Source organism: Parasteatoda tepidariorum, chromosome 10 (genome assembly GCF_982258835.1).
Source record: "Parasteatoda tepidariorum strain Cologne lab strain chromosome 10, Ptep-v5.0, whole genome shotgun sequence".
Taxonomy (NCBI): Eukaryota; Metazoa; Arthropoda; class Arachnida; order Araneae; family Theridiidae; genus Parasteatoda; species Parasteatoda tepidariorum.
Window position 1 is genome coordinate 70,892,163 of NC_141764.1, and position 20,385 is coordinate 70,912,547.

The 20,385-nt window shown below is 31.8% G+C and overlaps 2 protein-coding genes across 2 annotated transcripts; one reads left to right on the forward strand and one right to left on the reverse strand.

Moving 5' to 3' along the window:
• Positions 1-603: 603 nt before the first annotated feature.
• LOC107436450 (uncharacterized) lies at positions 604-6,014 on the forward strand. Its single transcript, XM_087152666.1, has 7 exons — positions 604-1,055; positions 2,220-2,477; positions 3,357-3,709; positions 3,789-4,094; positions 4,319-4,481; positions 4,598-4,645; positions 4,744-6,014. Exons 1-6 carry the CDS (start codon positions 736-738, stop codon positions 4,599-4,601), a joined length of 1,404 nt encoding a protein of 467 aa, XP_087008792.1. The 5' UTR covers positions 604-735; the 3' UTR covers positions 4,602-4,645; positions 4,744-6,014.
• A 1,553-nt stretch (positions 6,015-7,567) lies between these two features.
• Positions 7,568-13,828, reverse strand: LOC110282842 (uncharacterized). Its single transcript, XM_087152668.1, has 5 exons — positions 13,501-13,828; positions 12,413-12,554; positions 11,302-11,710; positions 10,577-11,208; positions 7,568-10,495 (listed from the first exon to the last, which is right to left on the reverse strand). The coding sequence occupies exons 1-5, from the start codon at positions 13,736-13,738 to the stop codon at positions 10,492-10,494; spliced, it is 1,425 nt and encodes a 474-aa protein (XP_087008794.1). The 5' UTR covers positions 13,739-13,828; the 3' UTR covers positions 7,568-10,491.
• Between the last annotated feature and the right edge of the window lie 6,557 nt (positions 13,829-20,385).

Genomic DNA, 20,385 nt, shown 5'->3' on the forward strand with positions numbered 1-20,385 from the left:
CTTTAAAAGTATGCAAACTCATGATAATTTTTTATTTAAAAGAATTTTTCAAACATATGTATGTATATATATGCATTCCAAATTCATGCGAATAGTTAGATAAATAGCTATATATTAACAAAATCTATTATTTAAGTGATAGTACATATTTTTCTCATTAAGAAATTGTATACAATTCAAAAACAGAGTATTTGGTAATTCAGTTTCACTATCTTAACATTTCATTCTTTGTAAATATTAAAGATTGATAAAAAACATGGATAAAATTAATTTGATCCTATTCAGAACACTCATTTAAAGCCTACTTCATACAAATAGGTAAAATTATTGTTATGTGTCATTATATGTAAATTAATTTTACATGATTAAATATTGTAATTAATATGATTAAATAATATAATTTCAAGATGATTATGACAATCTTACTGCTTTAATTATTATTTCTCACATGATTAGGCGAAGCATAATTTGCCTTAAAATATGTATTTGTAACACAGAAGATTTAAAAAGATTCTTAGAATTGAAGAAACAAAAATAGACAAGTATATAATCGCGATCGAAATGAACTATAGGTGGCGTCTGGCTGAATTCTTTACTTATGGCAACACCCTGCATGCTTTCACCATTAGCATGTGGACAGTCATAGAGGTGAGATCTACGTCTGAATAGATTCTATTTTTAAAATTAATTAAAATTTTAAGATTTTCGAGTCAACTATTTTTGGAAAGCTTAAAAATGTTTCTGAAATGTAGAATAGCGGAAATTATTCGATATGTGGGAGGAAATCCTAATGCACGATCAATTGTTGAAGCAGAGCGACTTGTGGATGCTGACCATTTTACACAGCCAGGTGTAAAAGAAAGAAACGGTACGCAGATAAAGCTTTTCGCACTTTGTATGCAAACTTCAGCTCTACGTAAAGATCCCCATCAAATTGAAGGAGAATTCAGCATTGCAGGCGATAATCTAATCGTTAAAAAACTTTCCTGTTCTTGTGTAGCTGGGATCAGTGGCACGTGCAAACATGCCGTTGGTCTGTTGATATATTGTTCAAGGTAAGCGTTAAATGCAATCTACATTGATTAAAAAACTAATGTTTGTTTCTTTTTTTAAAGTTTTGTATGTATCTAATGCGCATTGCTGTGAAATTTTATTATTGTAGTGAGCTACCTAAAGCTTATATTTGGGATATATCCTATCGTTTTGCTAAGCGTGTGAGCTTATATATGTTTGATTTATCGTTGTACCGAAGGAATGTAAATGCATAAATGTAGCTTATTGATTAAGAAATAAAACTAAGAAAAAATATAAATATCCTGGTAAAGCCTTTACCCTTCACTTATTAAACAAAATGCCAATTTTTCATTCAATTATCATAATAAAATAAATTTCAAAGCTTTTGCATGAAGCTAGAAATTTTTACTTCTCTGAAGAGTGTTAAATTAAGTGTATGTTAAGAGTGTGTTATATCATTCAGATCATATATCATTGATTAAGTAATGCAATTTGCACATCTAATGATTCTTTTGCTTATTTTTCTTACTCTAGGGCTTGATAAGCAAAATATATGAGCTTAAATAAAAAGATATAACTATATCTAATAAAAATGTGAGCACATGTTACCGAAAGTATGCCTGCTTATTTTGGCTGTACCTAACATAATGGACAAAATAAACATGTCAGAGTTACCTTTGTAACGAGTATAAATGCATAATATAAAATCTGTATTATATTGATATTATATTAACTAGGAGGTATTGTAAAATCATCATAAATTTAAGAAGTGAGGCAAGTTGGAAATATTTTAAACTTCTTATCAATTAAAAGTTATTTTAATTGATAAGAAGTTCTATTTTTATGTTTTCTATGTTTCATTCTATATTTATGTTTTATTTCAAAAATGTGCTTTGTTTGTATTTACCATTTTGGCAGAGGGACAAGTTTCATTAGCTTTACTATCATTATACTATTACGATACTATGACAGATTTTACTTGTAATTTAAAAAAAAAAAAAAAAAAAACAGACATGTAGATGTTTTTCCGGGGGGGGGGGGGGGGTAGTTGCGAGTTTTACCTTTCGAGTTGATCCCATTCTGTGATTTTTTTATTTTTTTTTAGTTTCTAAGTAGACAAAACTTGGCGATTATTCTGCCACAGATCAGGATATGAAATTCTCCCTATCAATAGTAAATAATGTTTTTAAACTTTATTTTTGTAGAAATGATGTGACATGTTTCGAGGAGATGTCCTCTACAGATTTGCAATGTTCTTGGAAGAGGCAGAAGCAACAAAAAAGATCACGCCTTGACCCTGTACCCATTCAGGATTATTGTCACGTTAAGAGAGTGGCAAATCGGACAGTGTTTAGCGAGGAGGATGCGGAGAACATCAGACTAAAGTATGCCTCACTTTTCCCAACTTCTATCCTGGGAAAAAGTTATTACAGAAAACGACAAGTTGGAAATGGTTATGTAACGTATGTACTTTTTTTTATTTTTGTGTGTGTTTATGTCCTCTAATTATTAATATTGCCTTCTAATATCTCATTTATCAGTGGAAATTGCATGTTTTCAAACGTAAATGTTATTGAAGACATAATAGGACACTTATGTCGCTTTTCAATTTATAAACTGTTATTATTTTTTTTTCTTTATAAAAACAGGGTTAAATACAATTTCCAAAAATGGTGTAACTTCAACATTTTTTTATTACTCTTCAATTAATGTTCAATATTCTATTGTATAGGGGAGAGGGGGGTACATTTCAACATGGGGCACCTTTCAACAACTAGAATTTCTACCTCCTAATATTGCTTAAATGTTTCGCCAATATGCCAGACAATAAGCTTTAACTATGCATAACTGTTGACATTTAGTTTTAAGCACTTTCTTTTTACCACTGTTGTGTTACTCCGTGCAACATGTTTTAACATTCCAAAAGTAAAAAGACAATTTTGATTTTAAAACTGTTTATCTACCAGTAATCTTTTAATAAAGTAAGTGATATTTATTCATTTGCTAGTTTATTTAATTCTGCTTCCAACTGTATTATTTATTAGTAAAAAGTCTTTTTCTAAGGTGGTTGATAATACTTTAACCAAAATGTTTTAGTTATTGTTCATAAAATATTCATACTATAAATTTAAAAACTTCAATTTTGACGTATTTAAAAGAATTTTTTTTTCCTCAATGAGCATGTTCTTATAACCAATTACATAATCTTGCCATTCTCGTCAGTTTGATTTATTTTTAACATCTTGTATGCAATTAAAATATAGCTTATCAGAATGGCTACTTTCCTTATGTTACAAAATAGATATTAATGTTGCATATCGTTTTCTACCCTTTAATTTTAGAAATGAACCAACCTCCTCTACTGCATTAAGCCCCTCGGAAATGCTCCTCTCCAGTATTTTTCACCGCAAAGTTATAACTGACGAAGAAGTTGCTGCACTGAAAATTGATGATGTAGCAGATAAAAGGCTATTTGAATGTTTCATTCAATTGGATTATGAAAAAGCAAAGGATCTGGCAGTTTCTACAGTGAGACAAGAAGATAAGAGATGGAAAGAGGAAAGGGCCAAGAGAATAACCGGTTCCATATGTTATGACTTATATACCTACACTAGCAACAAAAATCCTGACTGGGAAAGGAAGTTGTTAAGCCTGTTTGCACCTTCTTTTAAAGGAAATCAAGCTACGAACTATGGTAAATATGTTACATTTTTAGGACCACATTTTTTTTTCTTAATTAATGTGCCATCTAATCACTTGATTTATTGTTGCAGGTAAGGATCAGGAGAGTGCTGCTGTTGCTGCATATGAATTGGCAGCAAAAAAAACAGTTGTAAAGATTGGGTTAATTGTGCATCCACAAGTTGCTTGGATAGGATTTAGTCCAGATGGTTTTACAATGAATGGATCTGAATTGACGTTGTTAGAGATCAAGTGTCCTCTCCCTGGGAAAACTCTGAACCTGACTGAAATTTTGCCGAATTTGTCATATTTAAGTTTTGACAGGAGTCTAAATGTCTATGTTCTGAAGAGTAAGCACAAATATTATGGACAAGTGCAATTAGGGATGCTGATTTCAGGTTAGCCATTACACTTTTCATTCAGTTGAATATATTTGTACAATATCTTATATTAATATATAATTCATCGTATATATATAATTATCAGTTCAGTATCTTATGGTGTGTGTATATATATATATATATATATATATATATATATACATGAAAATGATGCACATTAGATATGGACTTCATTTATGCTAACAGTTTAAGTAATATTTGTGTTACCTTCCTCTGTTCAGGTGCCAAGACTTGTGATTTGGCAATTTATTCCAAGGCCGCTAACAGCTGCCACGTTATTCATGTGAAATATGATGAGCATTTTGCAAAGGCGATGTTTGAAAAGTTAACGAAGATGTACTTTGACCACATGTTCCCAATTTTGATTAACAAGCGTTTCAACTGGTATGCATTTATTCATTATTTAAAGATATTCAAAATAGGATTTATACTTGGAATCTCTTACATTTATAAATATTTTTTCTTTCTCTTTTTAATTTGTCTTCTTTTAACACTTGTAGGTAGACAGATGTGGACTTATGGACAGATTTGACTTATCCTTTGTTTGAGTAAACCAATATTTATTTTTCCCTACTGATAAATAGCATTTAAAGCATTAAAATAAATAGCAATTATTTTTTTTTAATTTGTCTTTTAACACTTGTAGGTAGACAGATGTGGACTTATTGACAGATTTGACTTAACTTTTGTTTGAGTAAACCAATATTTCTTTTTCCCTACTGATAAATCACCATTTGTAAGATATGAAGCAGACCTCCAAATTTTCCTGCCTGTTGCTTGTTCTTCTGTAATTTTACAATATTCTATTATTTGGTAATATCAAAACTGTGTAATATTAGCAATTTTTTTTTGTGAAAGGTCAGTTTTATTGTAATTATATGAATTTTTATTACAAGTTACACTGATCAATGCATGTTTTTGCTATTACTTTTTCCTCTGTGGGTAACTAATTTTATGTTTCATAGTAATATAACTTTTGTATTTAATAGTTTTCTTGATTTAATGATTATTTGTAAAATCTATTTTATTGCTATTTTTTTAAAATTAAAATATTGACTGTCTTATATATTGTATTATTTAAAAGTTGAATTGTTGAATATAGGTACTTTTTTCATTGTGGTTTAGTTAATATTAAAATAGATGATATTGTGAAAGGTCAGTTTTATTGTAATTATATGAATTTTTATTACACAGTTACACTGATCAATTCTTTTAAATTCATGTTTTTGTAATTACTTTTTCCTTTGTGGGTAACTAATTTTATGTTTTATAGTAATATAATTTTTGTATTTTGTTTTTGTCAGTTTTCTAAGTTGAATGATTATTTTTAAATTCTATTGTATTGCATTTTTTGTTATTTAAATATTGATTGTTATGTTCATGTATGTATGGGTCTTGTATATATTCTCTTAAAAATCAGTGGTTAAGGATTGTGTAACATTTTTTTTTTTAAATAGACATGTTTTTTTTTATTATTTTTTCCATTGCAATCTGTGGCTAGCTAAGTTTTATTTTTGATGGTAATTTAATTTTTGTATTAAACAGTTTTCTAAGTTTAATGATTATTTTTGAAAGCTATTGTATTGCATTTTTTTGTTATTAAATTATTTACTGTTATGCTAATGTATGTATGGGTCATTTATACATTATAATATCTCTGAAAAATCTTGGGTGGAGAATAGTTTATTTTTTCATTCTGAAATTTTTAAAATCCATGTATATTATTATTTTAATATTGACGAAAATAGTTTTAAAAAAGTACATGTTAATTCATTGTCAATTTTGACACTCAACTTTATTGTCATAATATATAAAACTTAGGCTGAAGCAGGCCACAGAGAGCTTCTTGGTTGAAGTGATACCCCCACCATGAGTGGATAATAGAGGGCCAAACATTTGAACTGTAACCCTCGGGGACCTGTAGCCAAGGCTAAGTTTGGTTATATGAAGTATTTTATTTAATTTTACAACTATCGTTGAACAGCCGACCCAATCTAATGAGTTTACGACTACTAATGTTCAACTCCGTAGCCTTGTAATTTTGAACTAATCCAGAAGACAGGGAAACTCCTGGATCAGGTAGGTATTGATTTGTCATGGGAACATGGAGGACTTTGAGATTTGACAGATTTAACATGCATCAGTCACCATTTACTACACGGGGAGTCTTCGCCCGGCGAGGATCAAACCCACGACCTCTTGGATATGGGCCCAGCGCCCTACCTACCAGGCTTTTTACTGCTGATAAATCTAAATGCAAGGAGTAATACTGGATATGGATTGAACACAAGCCTGTTTTTTTTATTATTGTCTGCCAAAAGGGCAGAATGGCATGATCACAAATATGAAAAATACATTCTATGGATAAAAAAAAAATTATTGCACTTTAAAAACATACTCAAAAGTTATTATTCTTTTAATAACAAAGAACTTTTGTTTTATTCATTTATAATATTTTAAAGACAAATTGCATGATAATGAAAAGTTCCTGCTTTTAATTTGATAGAAAATTATCTTTATCAAGAAAATTAAATGAAATAGAGTTTAAACTTTTTTCTTTCAATCAACTTTTGATAATTTACATGGTGGGGCTGTTCTAATGACCAAAGAAATTTTTATATTTCAGGCATAGAAATTAGTAGGTTTAAAAATTCCTCTATATTTAATTTTATATGCATGACCTACATGTTACTTTATCAGTTTTAACTGTTGCTTCCCCCCCCTGGAGTTTCATATGTTAATGTTAAATATTAGTGTGACTTCAAGCCTCTCATTTTTCAAATAAGTGTGAATGAATTTTTTTCTTCTAAAAAGTAAAATAATATCAAATTGCAAATTTGAGTAATCCACTTTTAAGTGCACTCAATTTGAACAGATTCCATTGTGAATCTATTTTGCTTCTCAATTGCCTTTTCAATAGTTATTGCTACAACACTCTGCATGATTTTAAAGAACCCAATTTTTAATAGGATACGTGAATTTCAAATTTTAGTAATTACTTTTCTATGTATATTTGCTATATATATATTCTTCTATATACTTGTTTAAATATGAATTTGATTCATAACTGTTTTAGTTTTAAAACTGCATGGATCTTTTTCATGACAGATAAATTACAAGCACTTTAAAATTTCATATAAGGTAGTCTAAAAAACATACTTAAAAACTTATAATAAAATAGATACTGAATATATAATTTGATTAATAATCTTAATAGGCTTTCCATGCTGTATTATATATTTTTTTTATTATAAACAGTTAAGAAAATTTCAATAAATTACACAACAAAAGATTACAAATTTTATGGCTTAATTTTTGTACAGAAAAATTTACATTAAAGAATGAAATTAGTATAAAAAGTAATTCATACTTATGAAGTTTTTTTGTTTTTTTTTTCAAAATGCTCAATTGTCCTGCCAAAAAAAAACATTTTAGTAAGACATTTTCAAACAATGAAAAAACACCAAATTAGAGTACTATTTTATTCACCATAAATCTTAAGAAATTGAACAGAAAATAAAAGTTGAACAATATTAAAATAACAGGGTGGTCACTCAAATCAGATTTCAAATTTTCCAGATAAAAATCTTAAAATTTCCAGGTTTTTGTTTCTTATAAGGTGTAGGATGTGTACAAGAACAGTGTCTATATTATAAATTATTTTATTCAAAATGTTATTTTCTTAACATTTAAAAAATTTATTTTGACAAGATTTTTTATTTATGTTTTGTTACAAAATTTTGAATCAAAAATCATATAGTGACCAACAAAAGAGTAAAATTAAATATTAATATATAGTTGGTTCTTAAAAAAAAAACATTTCTTTAAAATATGTTATAAAAGGTTAAATGAAATAGAAAAAATTAGCATTAATGCAACAATTGTAACAATTTGTCGACAAACATTGCTGTTAGAGATTGTAAAAAAATGTGTGATTGGTTGGTTTGCTGAGAAAAAGATAATTCACAGATTTCTTTGAATGGGAGTAGAAAAGCTTTCAGAAAAAGAGTGCAATATAAAATCTATTAACATTAAATTATAACTAACAAATTTTTGGAGAATTTTATAAAGTTAAAAATACAAAATTTTTTTGTCAAAATAGAAAAAAAAAATTACAACCAAAGCATCGGAACAAACTAAATGCCCTGATAATTGCAGGTTTTCAAGGTGGGTGGCCACCCTGAATAAGCGCTTATAAATTATGAAGGCACCAACAGACTGAATAACAGGATAAGTTTAATTTGTAACAAAAAAGTTCACATTTCAGGAGAAGTATAGATATGAAACGTCTTTGAACATTAGATGTATTATGAATATTTTTGGATTATTTTCAGGATTCAGTGCATTTCTCGAGCTCCTCATTACAATTAAGATTAGATCTATGTATGAATACAAATACAAGCAAATGAATGTGTATGATTATATTAGCCATTAGAATGATCAAGAGATTTTTCGGTTCGATGTCAGAGGGTGGAAAGTCAAGCTTGAAAATGAGAATAGTATTGTACATGAGAGTACAACAATCTCACCGAACCCAGCTAAATACATGCACATGCGGCCTCACAAGTATTTCATCACACCTGCAAAATGATTGGCACTTTCATACATATGAAAAATAATAAGAAAATAGAAGATTAAAAATATAATAGATCATATATAAACTATACACTTTTATGTATACGTTATATAACTTACATTTTTGTGCCTCACAAAGGAGAAACAAAATATAACATTATTATTAAATAAAAAAATTACTATTAAATTAAGAAAGAAATTCTAATGCTGAAATTAGAAAAGAATAAGTTATTAAGAGGTTAAAAAAGTTAAGAAAATGTTGAAATGAAGACCGTCAAACAAATGCTAGAAAATCAGAAGAAAAAAAAATTGAAAATTAACTTAGCCTTGGCTACAGGTCCCCGAGGGTTACAGTTCAAATGTTTGGCCCTCTATTATCCACTCATGGTGGGGGTATCACTTCAACCAAGAAGCTCTCTGTGGCCTGCTTCAGCCTAAGTTTTATATATTATGACAATAAAGTTGAGTGTCAAAATTGACAATGAATTAACATGTACTTTTTTAAAACTATTTTCGTCAATATTAAAATAATAATATACATGGATTTTAAAAATTTCAGAATGAAAAAATAAACTATTCTCCACCCAAGATTTTTCAGAGATATTATAATGTATAAATGACCCATACATACATTAGCATAACAGTAAATAATTTAATAACAAAAAAATGCAATACAATAGCTTTCAAAAATAATCATTAAACTTAGAAAACTGTTTAATACAAAAATTAAATTACCATCAAAAATAAAACTTAGCTAGCCACAGATTGCAATGGAAAAAATAATAAAAAAAAACATGTCTATTTAAAAAAAAAATGTTACACAATCCTTAACCACTGATTTTTAAGAGAATATATACAAGACCCATACATACATGAACATAACAATCAATATTTAAATAACAAAAAATGCAATACAATAGAATTTAAAAATAATCATTAAACTTAGAAAACTGCTTAATACAAAAATTAAATTACCATCAGAAATAAAACTCAGCTAGCAGATTGCAATGGAAAAAAAAAAAAAAAAAAACATGTATAATTAAAAAAAAAGTTTCACAATCCTTAATTAATTAAGAGATTTTTAAGAGAATATATAAAAGACCCATGCATACATGAACATAACAATCAATATTTAAATAATAAAAAATGCAATACAATAGCTGTTAAAAGTAATCATTAAACTTAGAAAACTTCTTAATACAAAAATTACATCACTATAAAAAATTAAACTTAGTTACCCACGAAGGAAAAAGCTATAACAAACATTTATTTAAAAGAATTGATCAGTGTAACTTTTTATCAAAATTCATATATAAAACTGGATTTTTAACAATAGACTTATACATGATTTTTACAGACTTAAACATGATTTTTTACAATACATAACCATGATAGCAGGATATTAAAATTAATAAAATAAAAACACTCCAGAATACAAAACCAAACATCAAATATGAATACCATGATCATTCTAACCTGAATACCTTGGGATACTTAACTCAAGGATAAAATAAAATTTACGGCCCTATCACATAACATGGAGGTTAAAGAATTACAAATATTGTTTCAAAATGAAGAGGTAATTGTAAACTACAAATAAAATGTTCTAATACAGAATAGTCACTAGAGAGGAGAATGTAATAATGCAGTCTGAAGGTATAAAAAAAAAATACATTTAAAATAAGAGGTAACAACTCAAATAAAACATTAATTATGCAAGTGTTCATAGGAGGCTAAACTTGTAGATGAAAATTTGCCGCAGATCTTCTTCCAAACACAGAGATGCACCCGTAAAATACTTTCAAACCGCCAATTTAAACTACCTATGAGTATTAAATTAATTAAATATAAAAATTGATGACAGACTAATACCAATTTCAAACAAACTGTAAACAAAAACTTACATGTACTTATCATCACTTAGTATAGGATTAGTAATGTTTACCAACCCACATATCGTTATCAGGATATCGTCGATGACGTCCATCATGTGCCACGGAAGCGGACCTTTCAACAACTTGAAAATCTTCAACCTTTGGTTCAGCCGTTCAATGTGAACTCTAGCGGAAGCAATCACTTTAGTCATTGAAACTTGATTTTCTGCAAGCTGAGTCTTTTGCTTCAAAAACGGGGGCCTAAAAAGAGTTATATGATTCTCTTTGCATACGTCTTCAATTTTAAAACCTTTATCCACCATCACAGCATCCACCAGGGGCTCTAACATGTGAAGCACGTTGCTTTGGCGAATGATGCAACTGTCGCTGGTTCGCCCACCATAAGCCTGGCTAACAAAGCAGATTACGCCTCCTGGTGAACAGCCAACCAGAAGCTTAACTGTGTGGTCCGAACAATAATTTGAATAAGTCCTAACTCTACAATTAAGACAGCTTGGTTTATCAACAACAATCTCAGTGCAATCAAACACTACACGTACATTTTGAAAATGTTTAAAACAGTTTGGCATGTTCTCCAATACATGTTCTTTAGTTGGCCAAAATATGAAATTCTGAAAGTGATCAGCCAAAGCAGTGATAACCTGTTAGGGATAAAAAATTAAAAAAATTACAAATTTGAAAATACAACAAATAGTCCCTGTATATGAAAAGCCATAAATTGATCCACGTCTTACCTCCTTAAAAATAATTTTAACCAAATTCGGTGTACAACCAAACAGAATAGCAGCATAGCTGTAGGACTGATTCTGCTTGATGATTTGAAAAGTTAAAACTATCTGATGTGTGGCATCAATCTTCCTTTTAGTTAAACGAGGCCCCACATCAGCAACAATCTGATAAAGCAGTTGGAATGACGTTAAACCAGTAGCAGTATTTAATTGTTTCTCCGTGAAACTTGCAACATTGACTAAAATAGGAGAAGCCAAATCTCCACTATATATTTGTACACTTTTATCCAACTTCAAAGGTGGTATATCAGGCAGCAAGCCACTGTCAGCCTCTCCTTCCAGTTGACATTCTTCCTCGGGAAGTGAAGGAGCCTCAACAAGGGGAGTCTCAACAAGGGGAGCAGCTTGTTTCTTCCTAAAAATAAAAAACCTTTAAGACTCTTGTATGGAATCTAATGAAAATCCTTTCTGCCCTGTAATACCACATTACTAATTATTAAAAGTCTTACATCTTTTAGGTCAACTTAATTTTCAATACATTTCAGGATTCCAATTATAAAGTTAGACATTTTAAAATTGCCAAGTACTATCTTGCAATTTAAAATAGACTGTAAAAGAAAAATTTGATATTAACTTAACAGTATAGTTGACAGTTGATAAAAACCTAATATACTTACGGCATTCACCAATCAATATAGAAAAAAATATTAAATAATTTAACAGTTCTAGTCCATTATTTTAACTTTGATTGAAAGTGATAATGTTAAAGTATATTAAATAAAAAAAATTTTAAGAAGAGAGACTGATAAAATTTTGATAAGTGATAGCTTAATTTTCTCGTTAAAATTACAAAATTTATCATAAACATTTAAAAAGAAATTTAGTATAGACACCTGCACCAAAATATTCATTAAGTTATGGTAATATTAAAAGCAGCATGCAATTTTTTAAAAATAAAACAAACAAAACTTAATGAGGATAACTCATAACCACCACAGACATACATAATTCTTCATAAATACAAAAAAAATACTTGCTACTTTGGCAATTGTAGTTAACAGATGAAAAGGCACCTAAATACAAAAATATTTCCACTTAACATTTTGAAAGCACTTACAGTTCAAGAGCTTTTCGGCGCCTAGCACGCTCTATGGCAATCTTCTTCGCTCTTTCAACATAGGTGGTAATTACAGTAGAAGGCGGCAGATTTACAGAAGGAATCGCATCCTTTTTTAAATTAGGCCTCCGCGTAGGAATATCTGAAAGCAAGGACAGATCATTAATCAGAAGAAGAGCAAGGAGTTTTAACTAATTTTTTTCTTGTAGAAACAGTTCTGTAATCCTAAGTGTAAATTAAAATTTCACCATTCAAATAATTTCAGGTTTTTATTTCAAAATACTGAAAACCTTTTAACATTCTCGCATGAAAACATGGATTACTTTGGTTGGTATTATGTGATTGAATATACACATAATTGCTAAAAACAGACAGTTTCAAAAATTAAATTACACAATGAATTGATTTAAAAAAATATATAGTACACACTTATGATAAACACAATGATAAAACTAATAATTAATCTAGTTTGATTAAAATTAACCCTGAAGAATTCAAAATTGATTATATAATCGTAGTCAAAAGAAAATTATAAAAATCAAACACTTCTTCCAAAAAGTAGCTTCTTAAAATATGGAAATGTGTTTCACAATTTATTAAAAAAACTTGCATGGAAGACACATGTAAAACGTGGTATGATTGCATTTGTATATACTTTGTAAATAAATTGAATTACAATAAGCTCAATCTCAATTGGTGGAACACTGGGCATGAAAGATATTTTGTCTTCCTAATACGAAATTTTATATTTATAAAATAGTAAACTTATTACTCTTTTATCAACATAAATTACTTTTACTTATTACTTTCTTATCGACTAAATCTGTCACTTGAAAATGAATCTGTTTGATTACTGTAGTAATCAACAAATTGCATAGCTGTTTACGAAGATTAAAAAACGTTCTTTCATCAAGATTTCAAAAATAGATAAATAAAAATATAACACACAATTCATGCGAACCTTGGAATGTTAAATCAATAGCCACTGCAACACACATCTCCCCTTGTTTACGAATGCATTAAATAACTTAAATTATGCTTAAAATTGAAATTAAAAAAGGGCAAGTTTATTAAAGTAATTTACTTACCAGGACATATGAAGTCTGAAGCTTTAAAGTGTTGACTACATACTCGCATTCCAGAACTCACATCCTTTCCAATACGTAACACGTGTATCCATTGCTGGCGTCTTTTTCCGTCAGAAATCTTTGGAAATATGTGAAAACTCACAGAAGGATTTTTAAAAGCGTACGTCGAACAACGAGGTACACAACAGTACGATTTGTCTAACTTACTCAAATTTTTTCTAACAATTATACGACTCATGATAATTTCAGATACTAAAACTAGTTGGCACGTCTTACTCTCTTCGAGACTTACAAGCAACTGAAGGAATAAGCAATGGAGGGGGCGGAGCTACGACATGGAATTGGTTTTTCTCCCCAGATGGCGTATTCGAGCGTTGCGATCGCGAAATGACACTGTTATAAATCGAGCATGCTATCAGCGAGCCTCACGATATATTTTTTTTCTTGTAGAGTTGCACTTTCGTAATCTGGCAACTTCTATCTCTTGTATATTCCGAGTTTATTTTTTTCTAATCGTTCTTTTCCTTTTTTGTTTCTAAGTTCTTATTAAATACTAATTTAAAATAGCTGTCACCTTTATTTTGCTAATATTTACAACAGGTTATGGGCTATTAGCAACGTTTTACTGCGTGGATAGTTGTTTTTGACGACGTGTATGAACTTTTGTATGCCAAATCGTGAGTAGTACTTCGTTTTTCATTAACGTTAGTGGTGAAGTGATTGCTCATTTTTGTGGATTAACAGTTTGGCGATGGAAGGAAAGAACTTTATACAGTGCACGAAGTTGGAAGGTTCGTCCAACTGGACTGACTGGAAATTAGAAATCAACTCTTTATTCGTCTTAAATGATTGTGTTGGAATTCTGGATGGCTCAGTTGTAGAACCGTCGGTACCTGTGAAAGACGCCAGTGCCGAAGCGGTCAACGAATACAACAAAGCGCTCGTATCCTACACAAAGACGAATGCAAAAGCCGCAATAATTATTCGATCAAATGTGTCTGCGGATATTTTAAATCTAATTCGCATGCATGGTAACTCTGCACAGGAAATATGGAAGGAGTTGCTGAACAACTTCGACAAAGTGTCGAGTGTAAAATTGGATACTCTCCTTCAACAATTTTTCACTTTCAAAATAGAAAAGGATGAAGACGTAATGAAGTCTCTCGCACGTTTGCGTACGTTATGGGTCGAGTTGCAACGGGAACAGGAGGCGAGCGGCGAAGGAAAGTTGCCTCAAAATCTGCTCATGCCGCGCATATTATCGATTCTTCCGGATGCCGAATACAGAGAGTTCAAGTCACAATGGGACTCGTTACCAAAAGCCGAAAAGTCATCCGAGAGACTGATGGAACAAATAAAGATGCGCCTTCAAAGACAAAGTGTATGCATGAAGGAAGATGCTACAACAGCTTTTGTTACAAGCGGTGCAAGGTACTGTGCCAACGGAGAGAAGAAATGGAGGAAGGGGACAAAGTATCAGATGGCGAGAAAATCTCAACCTTCAACAGCTACAGGTATGAAACTTAGTAAGGCCAATGATGGTGTGAAAAGCTTCCGTGGCAACTGCTTTAGGTGCAATAAGCCAGGGCACATGGGAAAATTTTGTCCTGATTTTCCAGACAAGCCAAAGATGCCAGGTAATAAAACCGAAACTTTTCTTACTACTCATTGTAGTGCATTTATTTGCCAAAATGACAGTAGCCGAAATGTGTGGCTCAAAGACGATGGAGCTACAGCACACATCACAAATTCAGCCGAATATTTCAAGACGTATCGTCATTTTGACAAGCCAGTAGAAATCGTAGTTGGTAACAAACAGACAATACCAGCGTATGGCTGCGGAGAAATTGACATGTGCGCAACTGTTGGAACCCTGCAAAAGTCTATTGAGCTCAGTGATGTATTGTATGCACCAGATATCAGCAAAAATTTACTATCAGCTTCAAAGGCGATGAAACGAGGAATCTCAAACTTCGGAGATTCAGATGACATGGTTTGTCGTTTCTTTCGTAAAGAAAACCCTGAAAATGTACTTTTAGAAGCTCCATGCTCATCTAGTGGACTTTTTGAATTACGTGCAAAACCGGTCAAGCCAGAAGGAGGTTCTGCTGCTTCAGCTTACCTAGTCGACGATGACGTAACAACACCTTACCAAGATACAACAATGGTGACAACGACAAAGTTGCCATTATCAGTTTGGCACAGAAGATTCGCACATCAGGGAGTACAATATGTGAAACAGTACTTGCGCCAAAATGGTATAGACTTCACTGATGATGAACTCTTTTGTGAACCTTGCAGGTATGGTAAACAGTGCCGACGGACTTTCAAATCAAAACGATTTAAAACGAAGGAGTCAGGTGAGATCATACATGCAGATTTACTCGAATCGCCAGTTTTATCAAGAGGAGGAAAGAAGTACATGCTAGTGATCAAAGATGATTATTCCAAATTTCGAATTGTGGAATTTCTGAGACATAAAGATGAAGCTGTAGATAAGATTAAATCGTTTCTTGCTCGGGCTAATAAAGACGGCATAAATGTGAAAGAACTGGTTACAGACGGCGGTCGTGAGTTCGAAAATGCTAAGATGGCTAAACTGACTGATGATGAAGGCATCAAGTTAAGAATCACTATGCCGTACTCGCCAGAACAAAATGGTGCAGTTGAGAGAGAAAACCGCACAATAATGGACTCAGTTCGTACTATGCTCAAAGATACAGGCCTACCGCAGTTTTTATGGGCAGAAGCAGCATCGACGGCTGTCTACATTCTTAATCGAACTGGACCAAGTAAAATCACAGGGAAATCTCCATTCGAAGTATGACGCAAGCCGAAATTCGGACGCAAGCCGAAAATCGACAAGTTTCGAATTTTTGGATCAACTGCTTTTGTACATGTACCGGATACCAATAGAAGTAAACTGGACGACAAGGCTGTTAAGGGATATTTGGTTGGATATTGTGATTATGATGGCTATCGTGTTTTCATACCATCAAAGAATGACACAATCAAGAGTGCCAATGTGGTGTTCAACGAGCAGCAGATAGGTCCCACTTCCTTGTCTTCAGAAACGACTTCTAGTGCCAGTACTAGTACATCAACTGGTATGCAGTTTGAAATTTCAGGCAGTTCCGACGGTACTGACTTGCAGGAGGGTGAAAATCTTCGCAATGTAGAAGATGAACTATCACAGATGACGACGCATGGATTGCGTGACCGATCAACTATACGCCGCCCACCCAGATTTAACGACTATGAAGTCTACAGCAGCATCCTGAATTTGACAGAACCCCAATCACATGAAGAAGCTATGAAGTCTTCGATGCATGTCAACTGGAAACGAGCCATGGACGAAGAGATGGCTTCGCAAAACAAGCACGGTACGTGGAAACTTGTTGAACCACCTGAAGGAAGAAAGATTCTTGCAAATCGCTGGGTTTACAAAGTGAAGACTAACCCAGACGGCTCTATCGAAAGATTTAAGGCTCGATTAGTCGCGAAAGGATATACGCAGACGAAAGATATCGACTACGGGGAGACTTTTAGTCCAGTGTGTCGCTACGACACTATTCGAGCTCTAATTGCAACAGCAGCTAAGGAGAAATTAAAATTATTTCAAATTGACGTGGAGACAGCTTTCCTTTATGGTGATTTGACTGAAGATATACATGTATCAACCCGAAGGATATGATGACGGAAGCGGACGTATATGCAGGATGATCCGACCTTTGTACGGTCTTAAACAAGCTGGTCGATGCTGGAATGCCAAGTTTACCGACGTGCTAAAGAAGCATGGTATGACCCAAAGCAAATCTGACCACTGCCTCTTCACTCGTAAAGATTCGGGACACAAGATGCTGATGGCGATTTACGTCGATGATGGTATTGTTGCTGTACAAGACGAAGCATCATTCCTCACCTTTATGAACGAACTCAAGCAACATTTTAACCTTAGAGTGACAACGTTAAATTGTTTTCTTGGTCTACAAGTTGAACAGTTGAAGGACGGTTCAATCTTTTTGCACCAAGAAGCATTCACTAAAAAGATGCTAGAGCGTTTTGGGGATGCTACCAAAACATCACGCATTCCGGTGAAAAAGGCAAATCTGAAAGTTGAATATGAACTTCCGAATGCTGATGGGATGATAAAGATCAAGGAGGCAAATCCTCTTAGCAGTCACATTCCATACAGATCAGCAGTAGGTAGCTTACTTTATTTAGCGATGGGAACCCGACCTGACATTGCTTATGCAGTAAGTTTAGTATCTCGTAAATTGGACAATCCCACAGAAACTGATTGGGAAATTGTGCAGACTACATTCAGGTACCTTCGTACTACCGTTGCACATGGCATTGTATATAGCAGTACAGATGATAGAAGCCTTATGTTGTTTAGTGATGCAGATAACAACAGTTGTGCTGAAACTCGGAGATCTCGCACAGGTGTGATATCTTTCTACGGTGGAGGTGCAATTACTTGGAGAAGTAAATTGCAGGAGGCTATATCTAATTCTACAACAGAAGCAGAGTTTATGGCAGCAGCGGATGCGACAAAAGATCTGATATGGTTAAAGCGCCTGTTTGCCGAGATAGCCAACGACGTCTCATTACCAATCCTCCAGATTGATAATCAAAGTACCATCAAGTACATCAAAAATCCGATGTTTCACGCTCGCACTAAGCACATCGATCAAAGATACAAGTTTGTTCAAGATGAGTTTGCTAAAGGACATTTTGAACTAGGCTACGTCAGAAGTGATGAGCAACGAGCAGACATTCTGACGAAGGCACTTCCAGTACCTCAGTTTTATGCTCAAAAGACATTACTTGGTGTGAGAGCAGTTCTTTGAGTGACAATATTGACTACTGACTGTTTTCATGCTCGAAGGAGGCTGTTATAAATCGAGCATGCTATCAGCGAGCCTCACGATATATTTTTTTTCTTGTAGAGTTGCACTTTCGTAATCTGGCAACTTCTATCTCTTGTATATTCCGAGTTTATTTTTTTCTAATCGTTCTTTTCCTTTTTTGTTTCTAAGTTCTTATTAAATACTAATTTAAAATAGCTGTCACCTTTATTTTGCTAATATTTACAACAGACACATTACTGAAATTATACATTTAGTTGTTAATTATGATCTTTTAAGTACAATTTAAAAACTATTGCCAATAAATGTTTCATGGAAATTCAGCCACTTAAACCCTTTGCATTCTGAGTACTTTAAAATGATTTTTTTTTTCTTACAAGTTTATTTAAAATATACCACTTTCTAATAACTAACAATCATAAAATAATGTAATTAATATTAAAAAACATTTTTAAGTGGTTACTTTTGATGTCACATCAGAATTAGAAAATTTCAAAATAATAGGTATATCCTTTCTTAAAATATAAGTTATCTTGCCATATTGTACTTAAGTCTATGCTGTTATTATGCCTTATACTTACTAAGTAATAAATATTTATCAAATAAGTAACACCAAGAGAAGCATATTTTATCTTAAAAACCATTTAACACACCACAAAATATTAAAATCATAAAACAAACATCAATTAACAAAATTAACTAACTCAAACTGTACATAAGCCCATGTACTAGTAAAAACTGAACAGTAGGCTTTATTATTTGGGAATTCATGTGAAAACCTTGAAGAAGCTGTAAATAAAAAATTAGGCATGCTACGCTTGTAAATAAAAATGCACCCTCTTGCAATGATTGTTACACAGTACGTATAAGCACGAACATATTGATTCACGATTAGTAGATTAAATAATAAAAGTATTCCATTCAAATTGTCATTATTTTTCTTTATTTACCAACTGTCATTATTTCGCCACAAAAGGAGAGGCACTTTTGGTAATGTCCTAGAGTAAATTTTCAAAGCTAGTGAATCGGATAAGCTGACCTTTCCCCTTTAGCATTCATAAATGTTTTGCTCATGATTGGACACCAATGAATACTTCACTAACTGTCCTACTTTGGCTCTTAGATTTAGTAAGATAATGCAACACTTAATATGCACTATACAAAATTGTTAAACATCTAGGTATCCAAAATCCATAGGTTAAATGAACTTTTCATATTAGCTGCTATAAGAACTTAAATATAATGCAGTACATGTCAATAAACATGGAATTCCACATACAACTTAATAATACAATATATATCCCTTTCTAAGAGGATGTAAACAAAAACTATATACATATAAGGTAATATACTCACCAATCACCATTATACTTACTAATACACCTATATTATCAGATTCCCAAAAAACTCCACATCGAGAAAATTGTTTGTGGAAATCAAAAGATGCGGCTTAGAAGGGGCAATAGAAAGAAAGACTTGATATCAAAATAATAAACAAGTTCCCTCACTAAAGCCCCACTGAGCCATTGTGCATCATAGATTATCACTAAACTGCATAACTTCTCCACAGTTAAAGGTAATGCTTGCACAACCTCTGCTTAAGAAATCTTACAATACTTATATACATTCTGGTATTTCATCAATTATTGATGGGAAATATATATAATTATAAAATAATCTTAACTTTACTGGAATTTTGCACAAGTAGATTCAGTAGAAAATATGTCGCTAAATACATCATTTAGTAAAAACTACCCCAATAATAAAACAATGAAAGACTCAGATAACATTTGATAGATTTATTATGGTGCTCTTTTATATTAATTTAGTTAAATTTACTTCAATGTGATATACAAGTCTACAGTTACCACATTACTACGTAAGCTCAATCATAGTAGTCAAATTTTTTTATCATAGAAATACAATAGGGATTATTAACACATCTAAAAATTTCAATAAATTCATCCTTATAAGTATCATAATTTAAGAATCTACACACGGTTAAATAATCTTA